General features: G+C 35.0%; 1 protein-coding gene across 1 annotated transcript in view; it reads left to right on the forward strand.

Moving 5' to 3' along the window:
* Window positions 1–2884: 2884 nt before the first annotated feature.
* INSC (INSC spindle orientation adaptor protein) overlaps window positions 2885–14782 on the forward strand; it is a 126121-nt gene continuing 114223 nt past the window's right edge. Inside the window, exons 1-2 of the mRNA XM_039344544.1 lie at window positions 2885–3110; window positions 4476–4600. Of these exons, the coding sequence (XP_039200478.1) occupies window positions 4520–4600 (81 nt within the window). The 5' untranslated portion in view covers window positions 2885–3110; window positions 4476–4519. The remainder of the gene's footprint in view (window positions 3111–4475; window positions 4601–14782) is intronic.

Raw genomic sequence — 14782 nt, forward strand, 5'->3', positions numbered from 1 at the left:
AGTAATTGCTTATTTGGTCAAATGGGTGACAAAGAGTGACTATAAGTGTTCTAAGGCAAGGATTATGTTGGTAGCCAGCCGTATTCTATCACCAATAAAAACTGACTGGTCTGACTTACCTGTTTGCTGTTTACATGAAATAAACAGTCTTGTTCCAATATAGGATATTGGTAAAGTGTGGTCATTGGGTGGTTATTCTACAGAAACAGCATGAAGAGCAATTAAGTAATTCTCCATCTTTCGGTTGTTGAGGTGTAAAACAGGATCAGTAATGATGATAAGAAAAAGGGTGGCATTTCCTTTTCTTCAAACTCTAAATTACTGATTAAAAAAAAGAAGTAATACTTATTATTTTCCAAGTATATATTCGTAGGCATGGAGTTCTGGTGGAGACAGGATGGGGCCCAACAAGCAGGGCAATAATTCAATTATGTTATTTCCTTGGATGTCAGACAAGTAATATCAGCATAGAAATAAGTGGAAAGTTGGGAAAAATGAATTGTGGGTCAAGCTTGGTGTTGATGGAAAGTACTATTTTTTTTTTACAAACTGTGTTCATTTGCTCTGCCCTAGACAGTCTTTTGTTAACTTGAAATCCAAGAGAGACATTATTTTTTTGCTGAAGCCATAGTAAGAAAAATGTAATTATCCTGCAAATAAACTCTCATTGCTGCAGGATATCTATGTCAGAATCCATGGACAAACGTTTATAAGGCATGTGCATATACCAATTCATTTTGAGACTGATTTTTTTTTATAAATTCAAGAGTGGGAATGAGAACTAAAAAAAGAAAATTAACTTTTCCCCCAACGCAAAAGCATTCAGCAGAATCAAAACAGAAGCCAAAGAAGACCTAGAAAAGTAAATATAAAAAAATAAGGCGAATAAGAACAGAAATAACTACGCTGAATTAAGTAAAAGTATCTTGTTTCCCACTGTTGGCAACTAAGATATGTATGGAAAAACCACACAGGACTTGAGGACAAGAACTTTCCTGGGCTGTTGTTCCTTAGCAACCACATACTGCTTTTCATCCAAAATGCACTATATTGTGGCCATAACTTGCAATTGTCAATGGAGACAACTGCTGCTTAGGAAACAAAGGCTCTTTCAGTCACTGCTAGAACTTGACAAAGAGAGATGCTTTGCTTTGTCTGTTTACCCCAATTTGCTAAGGGATGAACCACGAATAATCAACACAATCTCATGACTGAGTTTCAGATCATTTCAGAAAAATCAGTCAAAAGAAACAACTGATGATCTATGACCTCCCTTAAAGTTAGGTGATAGACCTAGGAGTCATGGGTGCAATTCATGTGTAACATACATAGATCTTTAGTTCAGAATGAGTATTATTCTGGTATATGAAATACTTGTTTTCACTGTCTTCTCTATGAAGCTTCATTCACAAGCACAAGGCCAGGGCTGTTGTTATCATCAAGCAATGGACACGTTGGCATCAAGGAAAACTGTAAGATGTGTGGATGCTATCACAGAATTGGAATTACCATTGAAAGAGGAGCATATTTCATTTCTCATCCACATATATCTTGATACGTTGATAAGTGAAGGGATCAGAATGCATTTATTTTATTTTGAATTGTTTTGGTTTTTTCATATTAAGTGAACTTTACAAGAACCAATCTGGGTTAGTCACTGGGACCAGAGGTTTACTCTTCTGAATTTTTGGATTCATGCTGGAGCCCATCTTCATGGAACTTCTCTCTACTGGTCCCAGTGATCAACCCAGGTCGGATCTTGAAACATTATCCTGGGATACAAATATTTGCCTTCATTCGTAAGTCAACTTTAAAATTCATTTTAAGCAATGTCAAGTGTGTTTGCAGAGAAACTAATTGATCTATAAGCTTTCTATAATAATAGCTATTTATTGCAGAGGTAAGGAATTAGTCCCATAGTATTTGTTAGGACTCAGGAAAAATGCAGAGTCCTCTTGTAAACAAAACATCATGAAAGAGTGGAAAGAGATCTATGACAGATAATCAGAGCTTCCAAAATCCTGCCACTTGGCACCGGCCCAGATGGATAGGACATTTGATGGGCATTTGTTTTTGTTTTTTTCTGGGACTTTAATTGTCAAGTGATGTTCAGCAGGAAAACTTTAGCTTGATGTAGTTGGTGAACATATTTTGGAGGACTAGAAAAGAATCAGGGAATTACAGTCCAATAAAGTAAGGTATCACTCTTCCTGCCATATAAGAATATAAATAGTGATGAGATCAATGGAAGAAGCATTCCTGCGTATTTGCATTTTACTTTCCAAGTTCAGAAATTTAGTACACTAGACATATAATAATGGCCAAACTACTATTCATCAGATTCTGTTTCATTAGTTCTGAATGTTTCCTAATGCCTTCTTCCCATACAAAATATATTGCAAAGACATAAAGGTTTTAATGTTTTAAAGGCAGAGATTAAGGGGAAAAAGACAACTTAATATAAATGTTTATAAAGACTCACCTATAACATGATCTCTTACTGTGTATGTAAATTTGTCAAGAATATAATTTTAAACAAATTGAAATTTAAGATTTATGTGACAGTTATATAAATCTTGGGATTATAGCTGCAATAACAGATTATGACCTTTTTCTTAGCAATGAAGCCCATTCTTTCTATTGGTTCTTGCAAAGAACTTGCATTTTTTTTAAAAAACTTATCTTGCTCTTTAAAACTGTTCAGTCCTTTTTTCCTGGGCTGGTTTTAACCTTACCAGAGCTTTTAATTATATTTCTCCTCCTCTAACTGACCACCCTAAAAATTCAAGCCCTTGCCACAAATCTGTAAAAATGTTTCCACTGCAATGGGAGACAAAAATAGAATGATTCCACGTCTTTTTGGATTCATGCCTAGGAGAAACTATGCAATGTTTGATTGACAAGAGGATGTAGCCTTTACTGAAAGCCATTTCTTTTAAAATACCCTGCATTTAGTCTTCAAGAAGCTTCAAGCAAGTGTCTGGAGAAGGGGTTTCACCCTGTCTTGTGGCTGTTTTCATCTCTTGCTTCTGCTTGAGTTTTCCTGACTTATCATTCGATCGTTTTGGCTTTCTCGTACTTGTGGGACACACCGGCATTTTCATACTTGGGTGAGCATTTTCTTACTTGGATTTCTTTAAAAATGTACAGCTGGAAAACTTATAAACATCCTTTAGTAATTTGGCTTGTAAAGTTGCAATTCTGGATTACAGCAGATTTTCTTAAAGTGTAACTTTCTATTGTTCCCCACCTTTGTCAGTATACTCTTAAGTAGAGCCAAAGAGCAGAAATTAGTTGTAAGTGTTGCTATGAAAAGTTTTGATTAAGGATTCTCTAAAGTCTTCCACTTTACAACTTCTCTGTACACTCCCAATATCTGCCTGGGCTCCAATGGCATAAAAAGCCTCATAAAGCTAATTGAGTCATTAGGAGGGCACAGAAAACATAGTTTTTCCAGATGAGCTTGAGAATAATAATAATAAAAAAATGGACTAAAAGAAAGGGGGAGCCACAGCTTGGTCTTTTTCTATTGTACAATTTAATACAAAACTTCCTGGTAAAAATTCACAAATAGAGTAACAAGTTCAGTTAATGTTAACAATCTTTTCAAAATGCTGATAATATTACAAACCACTTCTGCACCTTTCTGTCTTTTTAAATATTTATCAGTATTGGAATAGATTGGAATAGGTTGTCATACGATTTTTCAAAAGCGTTTATTAATTTGATTTCTCTGTATTTTGGGGGGTGGGTTTTTTTGATAAAGGCATTTAAATCTGCTTGTTTTTACATGCACTTCATTATAACTTTGTGGACAACAAGAAAAAAGTTGGTTTTTGAAATACTGTATGTGGTAAATTCTTATAAAGGGGTCAAAAAATCAAACAGCAGTATGCTTTATTATTTTTTTTCTAAAATAAGCGAATAACTGTCATAGTCATCTTACTCACATGAATAGCACTGAGTTTATGTTCTGAACATCTGAAGATATTGCAGAAATGGGATTGTGTGAGCAGGATGTGTGATAAGTCAGAAATGCCACCATGTGTATGGATGACAGACAGTTTTGAATGTGCATGTGTGAAAATAAGACAAGCATGTGCAGAAAGAAAAAAAAAATATCCCATACAATTCACATCTATATATTTTTATAGAATTTTGGACTACTCAGCCAGGATCTTATCTCTTTGCAGTGTTTCAACTTTTAGCAAAATTTAGCTGCATACCAGATAATCACAAAAGTAAGAAGGGTCATCTGAGTCTACCTATGGTTTGATAATAGTTTGACAATCTTTCTCTAAGAAATCTGTAGCAGAAAAGAGGCTAATTATAGTTAAGCATCTGTTTTTTTCTTTCAAAATAAGTGTTTAAAATTCCATGCAGCTAATTCCTTGGAAAAGAGGAATTTAAAAATGCTGATTGTGTGACTTACATTTTCAGAATTTCAGAGAACATCCAGTTCTTTTTCTTTCTAGATGTATTCAGACATTCATTATGAATATGGGGAAGCAACATATGTATGGAGAACAGGGCAAACAGCTTCTCTGTGGCCAACATTCCTCTGTATTCGAGAGCTGGATCCTTCAAAGAGTTTAGAAAGGTAAAGATCAGCCCCAAACACCAAACCACTTTGACTTCATTGCTTGATGAACAAATGCTCCACACAAGACCTGCCCAAAATGCTGAATGCCCTTTTTGTTTTAATTTTCACTTTTGCCTACTCTTCCTGCCTTTATTCCTCCCACTTAATTTGCCCTTCTGTTATTTGAGCCGGGGGGGGGGGAACCCCTTCCATTCTTTCTATCCAAGATAAGTATTCCATCCAATCTTTCTTTTCTCTCATTTATTCACCTAGTCCTAGTGGCGCTACCTGCTACTGCTCAAAAAACCTCTATAAAAGATGACTTTGTTGAGGAATAGCAGAAAACCTGGTAGCAGATCTTCAGCGGACTGGGTGGCAGACAGACAACCTTGGCCAGAGTGCCCAGCTGGTGATGAGATCTCCATAGTCCTAATTTGGATATATCTAGAGCAAGGGTGTCAAATCGACAGCCCACGGGCCAGATACATCATGTGCAGACCACGTCCACTGTGGCTCCGCAAAAGTAAAAAACATCACAATATGTCACGATATGTCATGTGTCGTGATTGAATTTGACACCCATGATCTAGAGTATGTGGAAGAACTGTGAGACAGCCAGGGGTAGTCAAGAAGAAATATGCATATGTAATCATGTCCTATCTGCCATCTGAGTATCATGTCCTATCTGCCATCTGAGTGACATGTAATCATGTCCTATCTGCCATCTGAGTAATCATGTCCTATCTGCCATCTGAGTATCAAATATGCATATGTAATCATGTCCTATCTGCCATCTGAAATTCCACCTGAGTTATCTATAATATTTGTAATAAGATATGAATCTCAGCTTAAAAGCTTTCTTTTAAAAGCATGGGAAAAGCCAATCATGTAGAGCTTCAAAGATTTAAACCATTGTCTTGAACTGTCAGGTCAAGTGCAAAGAAGAGGCAATGAGATCCAATTAAGTCCAATCCTTTACTTGCTTGTGCCTAATGGACAGAATCTTGCCAAACTAAAGCTCTAACTTTCTAAGCTACTAGGTACATCTTCAAAGATTCTAAGGTTTGGCCACCATGATCCTCTTGCCCCTCCTCTATCAGCTCGGGGTTGCAAAATCTCTTGAATTGGGCCTCTTTCTGGGAAAGCTCTGAGTTGGCAAAAACCTTTGCTCTGCAGCTGCAGGTGCACATTCCATCACAAGAACTGTGCCTGGAAAATAACTGGCAGCTATTTGTGATTTTTCAATATATTCCAGTGATCACATGGTAGCTAGTAGTTTAGCATCAGCTGAAACTTTTGAATTCTCTTGCAGGATTATTTCAAATGAAGCACATTGCTCTAATCTCATCATGTCATTAAGCTACAGACATACAGTGTGTTGTTAGCTTCCTCTTGCTTCTTAATGCTTGCAGCGAAATCATCGGATTCAGTTATGGAAATACACCGCTTGGCAGTTTCTGGAAGTTCAAAAGTAGTTGAACTTCAGGAGATGCTGTCGTGTGTGTGTGTGTGTGTGTGTGTGTGTGTGTGTGTGTGTTAGTAGAAGTGCAACTCTATCTAGAATAGGCTAAAACCAGAGTTTCTTGTCTGGTTTCTTATTGACCAACATTATCTCTTCATGAGCTACATGCAGTGTAAGCTTGCTTATGCTCATCCAGCCCATTATCAAACTTAATCTGTAACTGTGGTATGAAACTAGATGACAAAACAGTATAGAGCCAAATGTTGTTAGCATCTCAGTGACATCACACTCTAGAAAATTTGCCCCAATGGTTCTTGAACATTATGGATGGAAATTCTTTTTTAGGCCAAAGGCTTCACTCTTTCAAAAGTTCCTGTGATGCTGTGGTCGTGTGATAACATTATTAGAGGGAACACAAATTAAACTTGAGTTTTCCTCCCCATTTTGGAGGTTTGGAATGTTTTTTTTTTAAAAAACCCAAGTATGTTTAATAAACATGTTACAGTTAAAAAGCAATTTAAATAATTAATGGACCTGCTGTTCATTTCCTACAAAAATATAGAAAATTGGCAAATAAAGTAATGCCATCTTTACATCGCTGTTGCTAAATTTTGACAATATAATGTTGCATGTTCTGGGAACTGGAAAAAAAGAAAGGGGGATGTGTGTGGACTGTAGTCCAGGATGATCAATGGCATTTGGAAGTGACAATGAGATATTGGAGAATTAATAGGGCTACACCATTCCCTTTTGTTTCTAAATACAGGTCACCCAACATTCAGTCTCAATTCTACATGCTGGCTGAAAGCCCAGTTGAAATGGGTCCATATAAGCAGTGTTTTCCAAATAACACCCTCTTGTTCATTTCAACCTTGATCATTCATACTGGAAATTGATTTGGCTTTATGACTTTTCTTACATCATTGCTATTGCTGCTAGGGGTATAATTTCAGCCCCCCCCCAACTATAATCTATTAGAAGCTTAAAAGTACAACTAAATTATACTAAACTATGGCATTAATCTTATCTATATTATTCTGCTTTTTAGCAATAAATTGAGAGTGAGTGGTACTAATTCATCAGCTTTACTATAAAATTCAAAAGATCACATTAAAATATCCCAACCCTTTCTTCTGACTGCTAGTATAAATTTTGTTTGCATCTGTCTCGACTGCATAATTTGGTTTCTTACTAGACAGCAACATAATTTTATAAGGAACACTTGCTATATTGTTTGAGTTCTAGAGAGTAGGTTGTACAATAATGGCAATGAATCACGCTATGAAATTTTCAAATTTTAAAATGAAAGACAGTAGAGCCTTTTAGATTCTGAAATGAGCAGATGTTGGTAACAAAAGTAGAACTGAGATTTCACTTATTTGAGATTGTGGAAAACATTCCATTGTAGGTTTCCATAGCTACACGTGGTAACCTATACAATAACAGCCTATGTCCATGTATATAGGCTGTGCTCTGTTCAGAAAAATTCTTTTTTCATAATTACAACAGGAAGCAAAGTGAAACACATAACAAATGTGGAATGATTCTAATAGCTTGACTTTACTTACTGGCTTAGCAGATAATAACTTTGAGGATATCCATAGTATGTGAGAACCCAGGTTGTTTATATGTGACTTTTGGCATTTATCTGCAGGAAAAGCAGTAAATGGAGCTCATAACCATTACTGGGGCAATGTAACATGTGCTACACAAACACCTTTCTTCTGTCTCTGATTTGAAAGACTGATCAAACACTAGGAGTCATGACACAGAAACTACAGATGACATCACTGGTTTCAGATGACATACACGAGAACAGAGATGGGCAGGATTCAAAATGTTCTTTCCAAGCATCAGAGCTAAGCATTCATAGATCCCTCTGAAGTGGCTTGCAGTTGTGCAGCTTAAAGAAAGAGATGCAGCTTAAAGAAAGAGATGCAGTTGCTATTGAGTGGTTCTCTCTCTGTCCCTCTATCTCTGGAAGGTGGAGATTAGGAAAGAAATAGGTTAAACATTAATTATCCAATTATTTAACAGTGATTAATAATGACTGATGGATGGAAATGGCTTGTTATAGCCAGGGGAGCATCCCAAAAATGATGCCCTTACACCTGCTTTTAAAAAATATATTGTGCACTGTGGTAAACTGTACCAAATTTCTCTAACGTGGAAAACACCCAATTCTTAGGTATAATTAACATGAGATACAAATATAATTTGCATTATTAAATAAGGTAGCAAAATAAAAAGATGGGAATGGAGGGTAAGAGAAATGGACTCAAATGATGATGGAATTCAATCAAGGAAATAGATGATCACACATCAGGTTGGCTCTTCACTGTCTCTCCCTCTGTTCCACCAGAATCATCTGTATCTGAGAGGGTGAATCTCAGGACTTTGCAGGAGCTGAATGTGGCCTTAAAGACAGAATAAACTTGTTCACTTTGAGCCCTCTGGCTGTTTGAGTTGGTGACTCCCACAATCCTTTGTGTCTGAAAGGCAGAAAAGGGCAGTGGTCTAAACATCTGGAAGGTCCCAGGCTGCTGCCCTTGACCTACAGCCTTTAACTAAGATAAAGATGTAAACAGCAGATTGTCTAACAAAAAGGACATTTATTGCTAAAATTATCAGCTTTATCAGTATAAGAAGTTGACAGAATGCTTTTTTTTTTTTTAAAAAAAGAAGTGGTTAAAACAATTGCAGTATTGTTTAGCCTATAATTACTTTTCAAGTTTAGTTAGCAAAACCCATATGTGCAATCTTTTAAATGTAGATTTTTTTAACATTAATTTCTTTCATGTATGTTTTTTTGTAGAAAGATGACATTTAAATATAATAAATGTTAGATCAAACCTTAGTATTAGCGTGGCTTCTGCAATGGGAGTTCTTATCAAGCTTTTAGAGATTATTATTGAAATTCTTTCATAAACATTTCCAAAACAAATGAGGTATGTTTATGTCTGTATGTGCATATGTGTGCATTTATATATTTATTTCTGAGAGGATCAGCAAGGTGTTAATCTTCCAGAGGAGATCTGGTATACATTATAGATCTTGGGAAAGACTTGACAACATGCCTTATGGTGGTTTCTGAGCCAAGACAGCTTTTAGAGAAGTGACCAGGCTGTCTTAGAGGAATAGACAGAAGAGGACAGTCCATTCTGGGCTTTTACATGATATTAATAATTCACATAATCCCAAGCAGTTTCAAAAGTTCCATACTGTGTGACTAAAAGGAAAAGGAGAGGGAGACAGAGAAGGAGAAGGAGAAGTCTTTAGAATCCATTTCAGTAACAAAAATTAGCACATACTGGTTCAACATTTTTCTACTCATAATTTATGTCAATAGGAAGTTCAGAAAGTGTGAACCTGCAGCCAATTACCCAATGAAACTGTTATATTTTAAAAGGTAAAATATTAGGAAAGAGAAAAATAAGAAACCTTCTTGTTTTATCTTGGCAAGTCTAGTAGACAAGGCTATTAAAACCATCCTTTTCATCTCTTTTCCCCCGTCTCATCATTTACTTCTCTAGTTTTTCTGACCCGCTCCCTTTGTGACTTGTTCATTGGAATCCTCTAGGGAGGATCACTATCAGGTCTAATCAGCTTGGTGTTACTTTACATCAAGCAGAGAGCAAAGGTTTCATCTGTTAAACTGGCAAATAGAAAACATTTTTGCCTTATCCTCATTATTCTTCTGACGGGAAGATGGCTTTGGCTCTCTTGTGACAGGACAGCAGATAAAATGGATTTGATGTCTTGGATTGGAATACCCTGAAATTACGAAAGGTTTGTGTAAGATTTTTCTCATTTTTTATTTGGTGGCCTGTACTGACATATGATAGGAAGAATACTCATGCTTTGTCCTATTGCAATACAGGATGTAAGCCCTGATGCTTGTAAAGCTGTAAGGCTTTGTCTGTACCATGTAAGAAGATTGCGCTGGAGGAAAATATTAGATTAGGAGCTGTGCTAGATTTCCAGGCTGTTTGTTTTTTTGGGGGTGGGCAGTTTTCTCAGGGGTTTCTTTTTCATTGACCTGAGTGCTGACAGACATGGGTCTATCATTTTGTAAGATCAGGGTCCCCTTCCCCACTTTATCTGTAACCACACTTCTTCTTTCACATGGCAATGACATTATTTAATACTTTATACTTTGTATAAAGTATAATACACTATACTTTAATAAAAAGGTATAGAATGTAGTAAGACTCTTTTTCATGTACTGATCAGAAGTACCATTTTAAGGTTTAAGTAGAGTAAACATGTATTCCTATGTGCTTGGAAGGTTCAAAGGCCTGGTTTTACTCTTTCCCAGAAGAAATTGTGGTTGTATAAATTGATACAATCATGTGATATCATTATTTTCTTTCTCTCCCCCCCCAAACCCAAGACTTAGGTGGCTTCACCTGCTTTCTAAAGCCCCTATTAGTAGGGAACCTGTTGAAGGGAGAGAAATTGGATGCTAATCCAGGAAGGGGATTGTACTCACACATTTCACATTACAATGCTTCAAAACATAATTAGAGGTCATGATAGATCTCTTTTCTGTGATGTTTTAAAGGGAAGGAATAAATAGCATGGCAAAAAAGATATTGTGATGAATTCCATGTAGCTCTCAAACATAAACCATTTAAAATAGATTTTTAAAAGAATAACAACAAGAAATAAGAGAAAAGTGGTTGTGTGATTGTCTGTATGTGTGAATAAGAGCATCCTTCTTTTTAAAATATATTTTATTGATTTTTTACAATAGCAATATTTAGTGCTTAGTAAACAGTCTGTTGTCTGGGTTCATATATTTAAAAACAATCAATAATAAATTTCTATAATTCCATAATCAATATATTAGTTAATGATATTTCTTTGATCTTCTCTTCTTCCAGTAGTATTCTCCTTTGTCAACATTAAGCGAATATAATTCTTAATACTTTCGATACATACAAGATTGGATATAAACATTTTTCTTGTGCTTGTACAAATAACAATAACATCCACATATAACATCTTTTCTGATTAGCTTGTTTCAATTGTATTTGTAAAAGTCATCTTATTAGGTCACTATATATCCTGTTTTCAAGATTCTTACTTAAGCTTAATTTCCCCTCAGTATTCAGATCATTCTTATCAGTCATAATTTTTTCAAAATTAATTACTTTTAAATACCCAAGTTTTTCATTCACATACACCATCCCAATCTTTTTATTCATATATTATAAAAGTCTAATACTACTTATATATCTTATCCCTCTTACTGTAGGGCCCCTTTATATTCAAAATTTATTTATTCTTTTAATCATATTCAAACAAGTGTTTAATTAATTATATAGTACTCCATCTGGTAAGTCAAATCGAATCTCTTGAACATAACTCTAGCCTTCTTCTTTTGCCATGTAGCTTTCCATGTCAGTATGTTCCGCTTGCCAGGGGAATTCTTCCTGTTTTTTTGTGAATATTGTTGGGAATAGGAAAGACAAGTTAAGTAGAATGTACATTTTTTGTCTTCTAAATTTTAATGATACTCCTGGCAGCTCTATAATCCATTTTGTTAGATCTTCTTTCTTATACTTAAGTTTGTTTTGAAGTCCTGAAAAATAAAATATCTTTTCCGTTTTCATAGTTGTGGCAAAATCTTGCAGATTTTCTTTTGTTTGTATTAAGCTGTGGTTCTCTTCATTTGCCACTTCCCCATTTGGGTCACTTTCCTCTGGTTTATGTTCTGTTATCTGATTTTTTGTTCATTCTTTATCTTCATTTTCTGAGAGTTTTTTAATTATAGGTTTTGGTTGGAGATGTGCTCATTTATGTCATCAATGTTGCTTTTATCTCATCATGTTTTGACATCAAATTGTCATTTGAATCTGTCACAGCATTACATACATTTCCTCTTGGAAAATATTTGTCTTGTCTTGGAGTATTGCTCCTGTAGATCCCTGATGTTCCAGGCTGGGGCCCTCAGAAGGGAATGTTAGGTGTGGCTTCCTGTCACTTTTAGTTAGGTATGCAACACCCATTTTGTCTCCCCCCCTCCAGATAGTCTTTCATTGGTACCATAGTAAGAGTATCCTTCCTGAAGTCCATATAGCTCTACTCTTTTCAGAGGACCTGAAAGATCCAATTTTCCACAATTACTAGACTGGATCAATAGTGAACCTGCTAAATGGTGTGTATTTGGATTTCTCTTGGTCTCCAACATGGTTGCATGGGTTGTTGTAATACTTATTTTTCATATCCTTTCTTAAAACCCTCTGTAAGCCAGTCAGAATCACTTGGCAAGTGGCTGATCTTAAACACTGAATTGGAGAGAAGTCCCCCATCCCATTAATGTCAGAGACACTGTTTAAGGTGCTTCCAGGTTGAAAGGATTAGCCAGTGACATCACTGTTGCCTGAGGGATATCCATAGGGGCTCCTTTCATGTCCTCATCAAGGAGCTGGACCAAGTGACAGGAGCTCACCACTCCCAGGCAGCAGCACTTGGATCTCAAACACAGGATTGCTAATCTCCAACCCAGTGTCCTAATCACATTAACCACTGTGATAGACTTCTCCCTTGTATCGTTCCAATTTCCCCTTCATCTGGAACAGTGTTTCTTAAATTGTTTGCTTTTAAAAATTATGCTGGACCCCAAAGAGATTTTGTTTGTATGTGTGCTTATTAATATTTGCTGTATTAAAATGGTGCATTTGTTGAATATTTATTTATTGAAGGAAGGAAATATAACAACATTATATGCATATTAACAAAAATATTTTTTAAACAAAAATAAGAATGAAAAGAAGAATGAAAAGAGTAGTATTATTTTAAATTTTTTTGAAAGTATCTTCAATATTTGGCAAATAATTTTGATTTTACACAACCCTGAGAAGGTCTTGGGGGGAATCTCTAAGGGTCTTCAGATTACAGTTTAAGAAATATTGATTTAGAAGCTGCTTTTAACTAGTAGAGAGACAATTTATTTTATTTATTTAAACATTATAATCTGCCCACTCCCACTGAGTTTTTCTATATTGTTTAAAGTCTCCTTTAAATAACTATATGGATATATCCATGTAGGTTTTTTGGCAACAATATTGAAAACAGTGGGTGAGTCAATTCACAGCTTATCTCATAAATGGCAACTTGGCCTAGATTGCAGGACATCTGGAAGGAAGCATTTCATATTATTCAGAGAGACTCCACCTTGATTAACTATCAACATGGGTGCAAAATTCCTCTTAGAATTTCCAAGATATATTTTTATGTACCTACAAGAAGCCTTAAAGAGACTTTCCTAAAATTGTGTGTAGTTCTTGCCCCCTTGATCTTTCCCACCTCCATGGGTCTTGATGGATGGATTGCAAATATTCATATAGAATAAAACAAACCATTAAAAACCACCAGCATAAAAGCACTCTAAAAAAACTATAAAAGGCCTGACAAATGAAATCTTGAAACACTTCTCAAACTATAAGAAGGAAAAAGGACTGTTTCAACTCAAGTCCTGCTTTAATGTTAATGGTAATGAGTTAAAGCTATAAGAATACAGGTTATTTCAAGGTAAATAGTCTATAATCTATGCACCAAGTCATTAGATGCCTAACATACTAATATATATCATCAGATTCTTACAGCCCAGGCATTAAAATTTTTATTACGTTGGTTTATATAACATTGTCCTTGAAGGTTTTTGGAAGATATTCTTAGTTGAAATTCAGCTAGTCCACATCACTATCTGACTTTAGCAAAAGCTTTCAGAAGGGTTATTATGACCTTCTCACAAGCCTTGTTTTTATAGCATTTGCAGTGGTTTTGTTTTTACACTTTGGGAAGATGGATGGGTAGAATGTCTACGATACTCCTGTCATAGGCTTTGAGTAAAACTGGCCTGTATTCTTTGCATTGTTTTATCTCATGAGCCACATTATTGTCCTAAAAATAATTATTTTAAAGAAATCAGCAATTTAAGTACATTGAATTGATTAAATAAATAAAATGATCAATTAACTTTCCATTAGTCAATTTTAAAATAAATTTGTTAGCTTATTTACCCTCTGAAATTAGTACTTATACAGCTTGTATAACAACATTTTCATACTTTTAAATCTTGTTTTTCTTTATCTAAAACGGTTTCCCTCCATTCTTTCTTCTAAGTGATACCAATAGTGATAATAGCTTTCTTATTGCAATAAGAAAATTGTTTGGTGCAATTACAGCTAATACTTAAAGCTACAAAAATAATTGCAAACAGAATAACAACAATGTAATTATTAGCCCTTACCATTAATTGATGTAATATCCAGCTGAATGTGCTTGAAGATATAAACATTAGCTGTATTTAGTCTAATCTCATGGAAAGCGGTTAAGGCAATTATTTTATGAATAAAATTGTTTCCTCCAGGAATGATTTGTATAGTGGATTTCAATACCATTTATATAGCTGTGTGCCAAAAAAGGCTTATAACTCTTATGCTTTGAAGACTCATCTTTTTCCATAATTCCGTTTTCACATTTACTAAAAGTTTTTAGAAATAAGTGAGAATAAGACATCCCTCTTCTATTTTTGCTAGCTAATATTACTTTTGGAAAAATGAATATGGTTTAGAAGTGCGTTCAAGAAAAATTAATAATGTAATGTAACATAAGAAGCAATGTAACGTAATGTAACATAATGTAATGTAACAAAACATAATATAATATAATATATTAATATAATACAATATACATTAATCATAACATAACCTTTTTTATCATTATCA

This window comes from Crotalus tigris, unplaced genomic scaffold (assembly GCF_016545835.1).
Source record: "Crotalus tigris isolate CLP2741 ecotype Arizona unplaced genomic scaffold, ASM1654583v1 scf7180000017933.3771270, whole genome shotgun sequence".
NCBI lineage: Eukaryota > Metazoa > Chordata > Lepidosauria > Squamata > Viperidae > Crotalus > Crotalus tigris.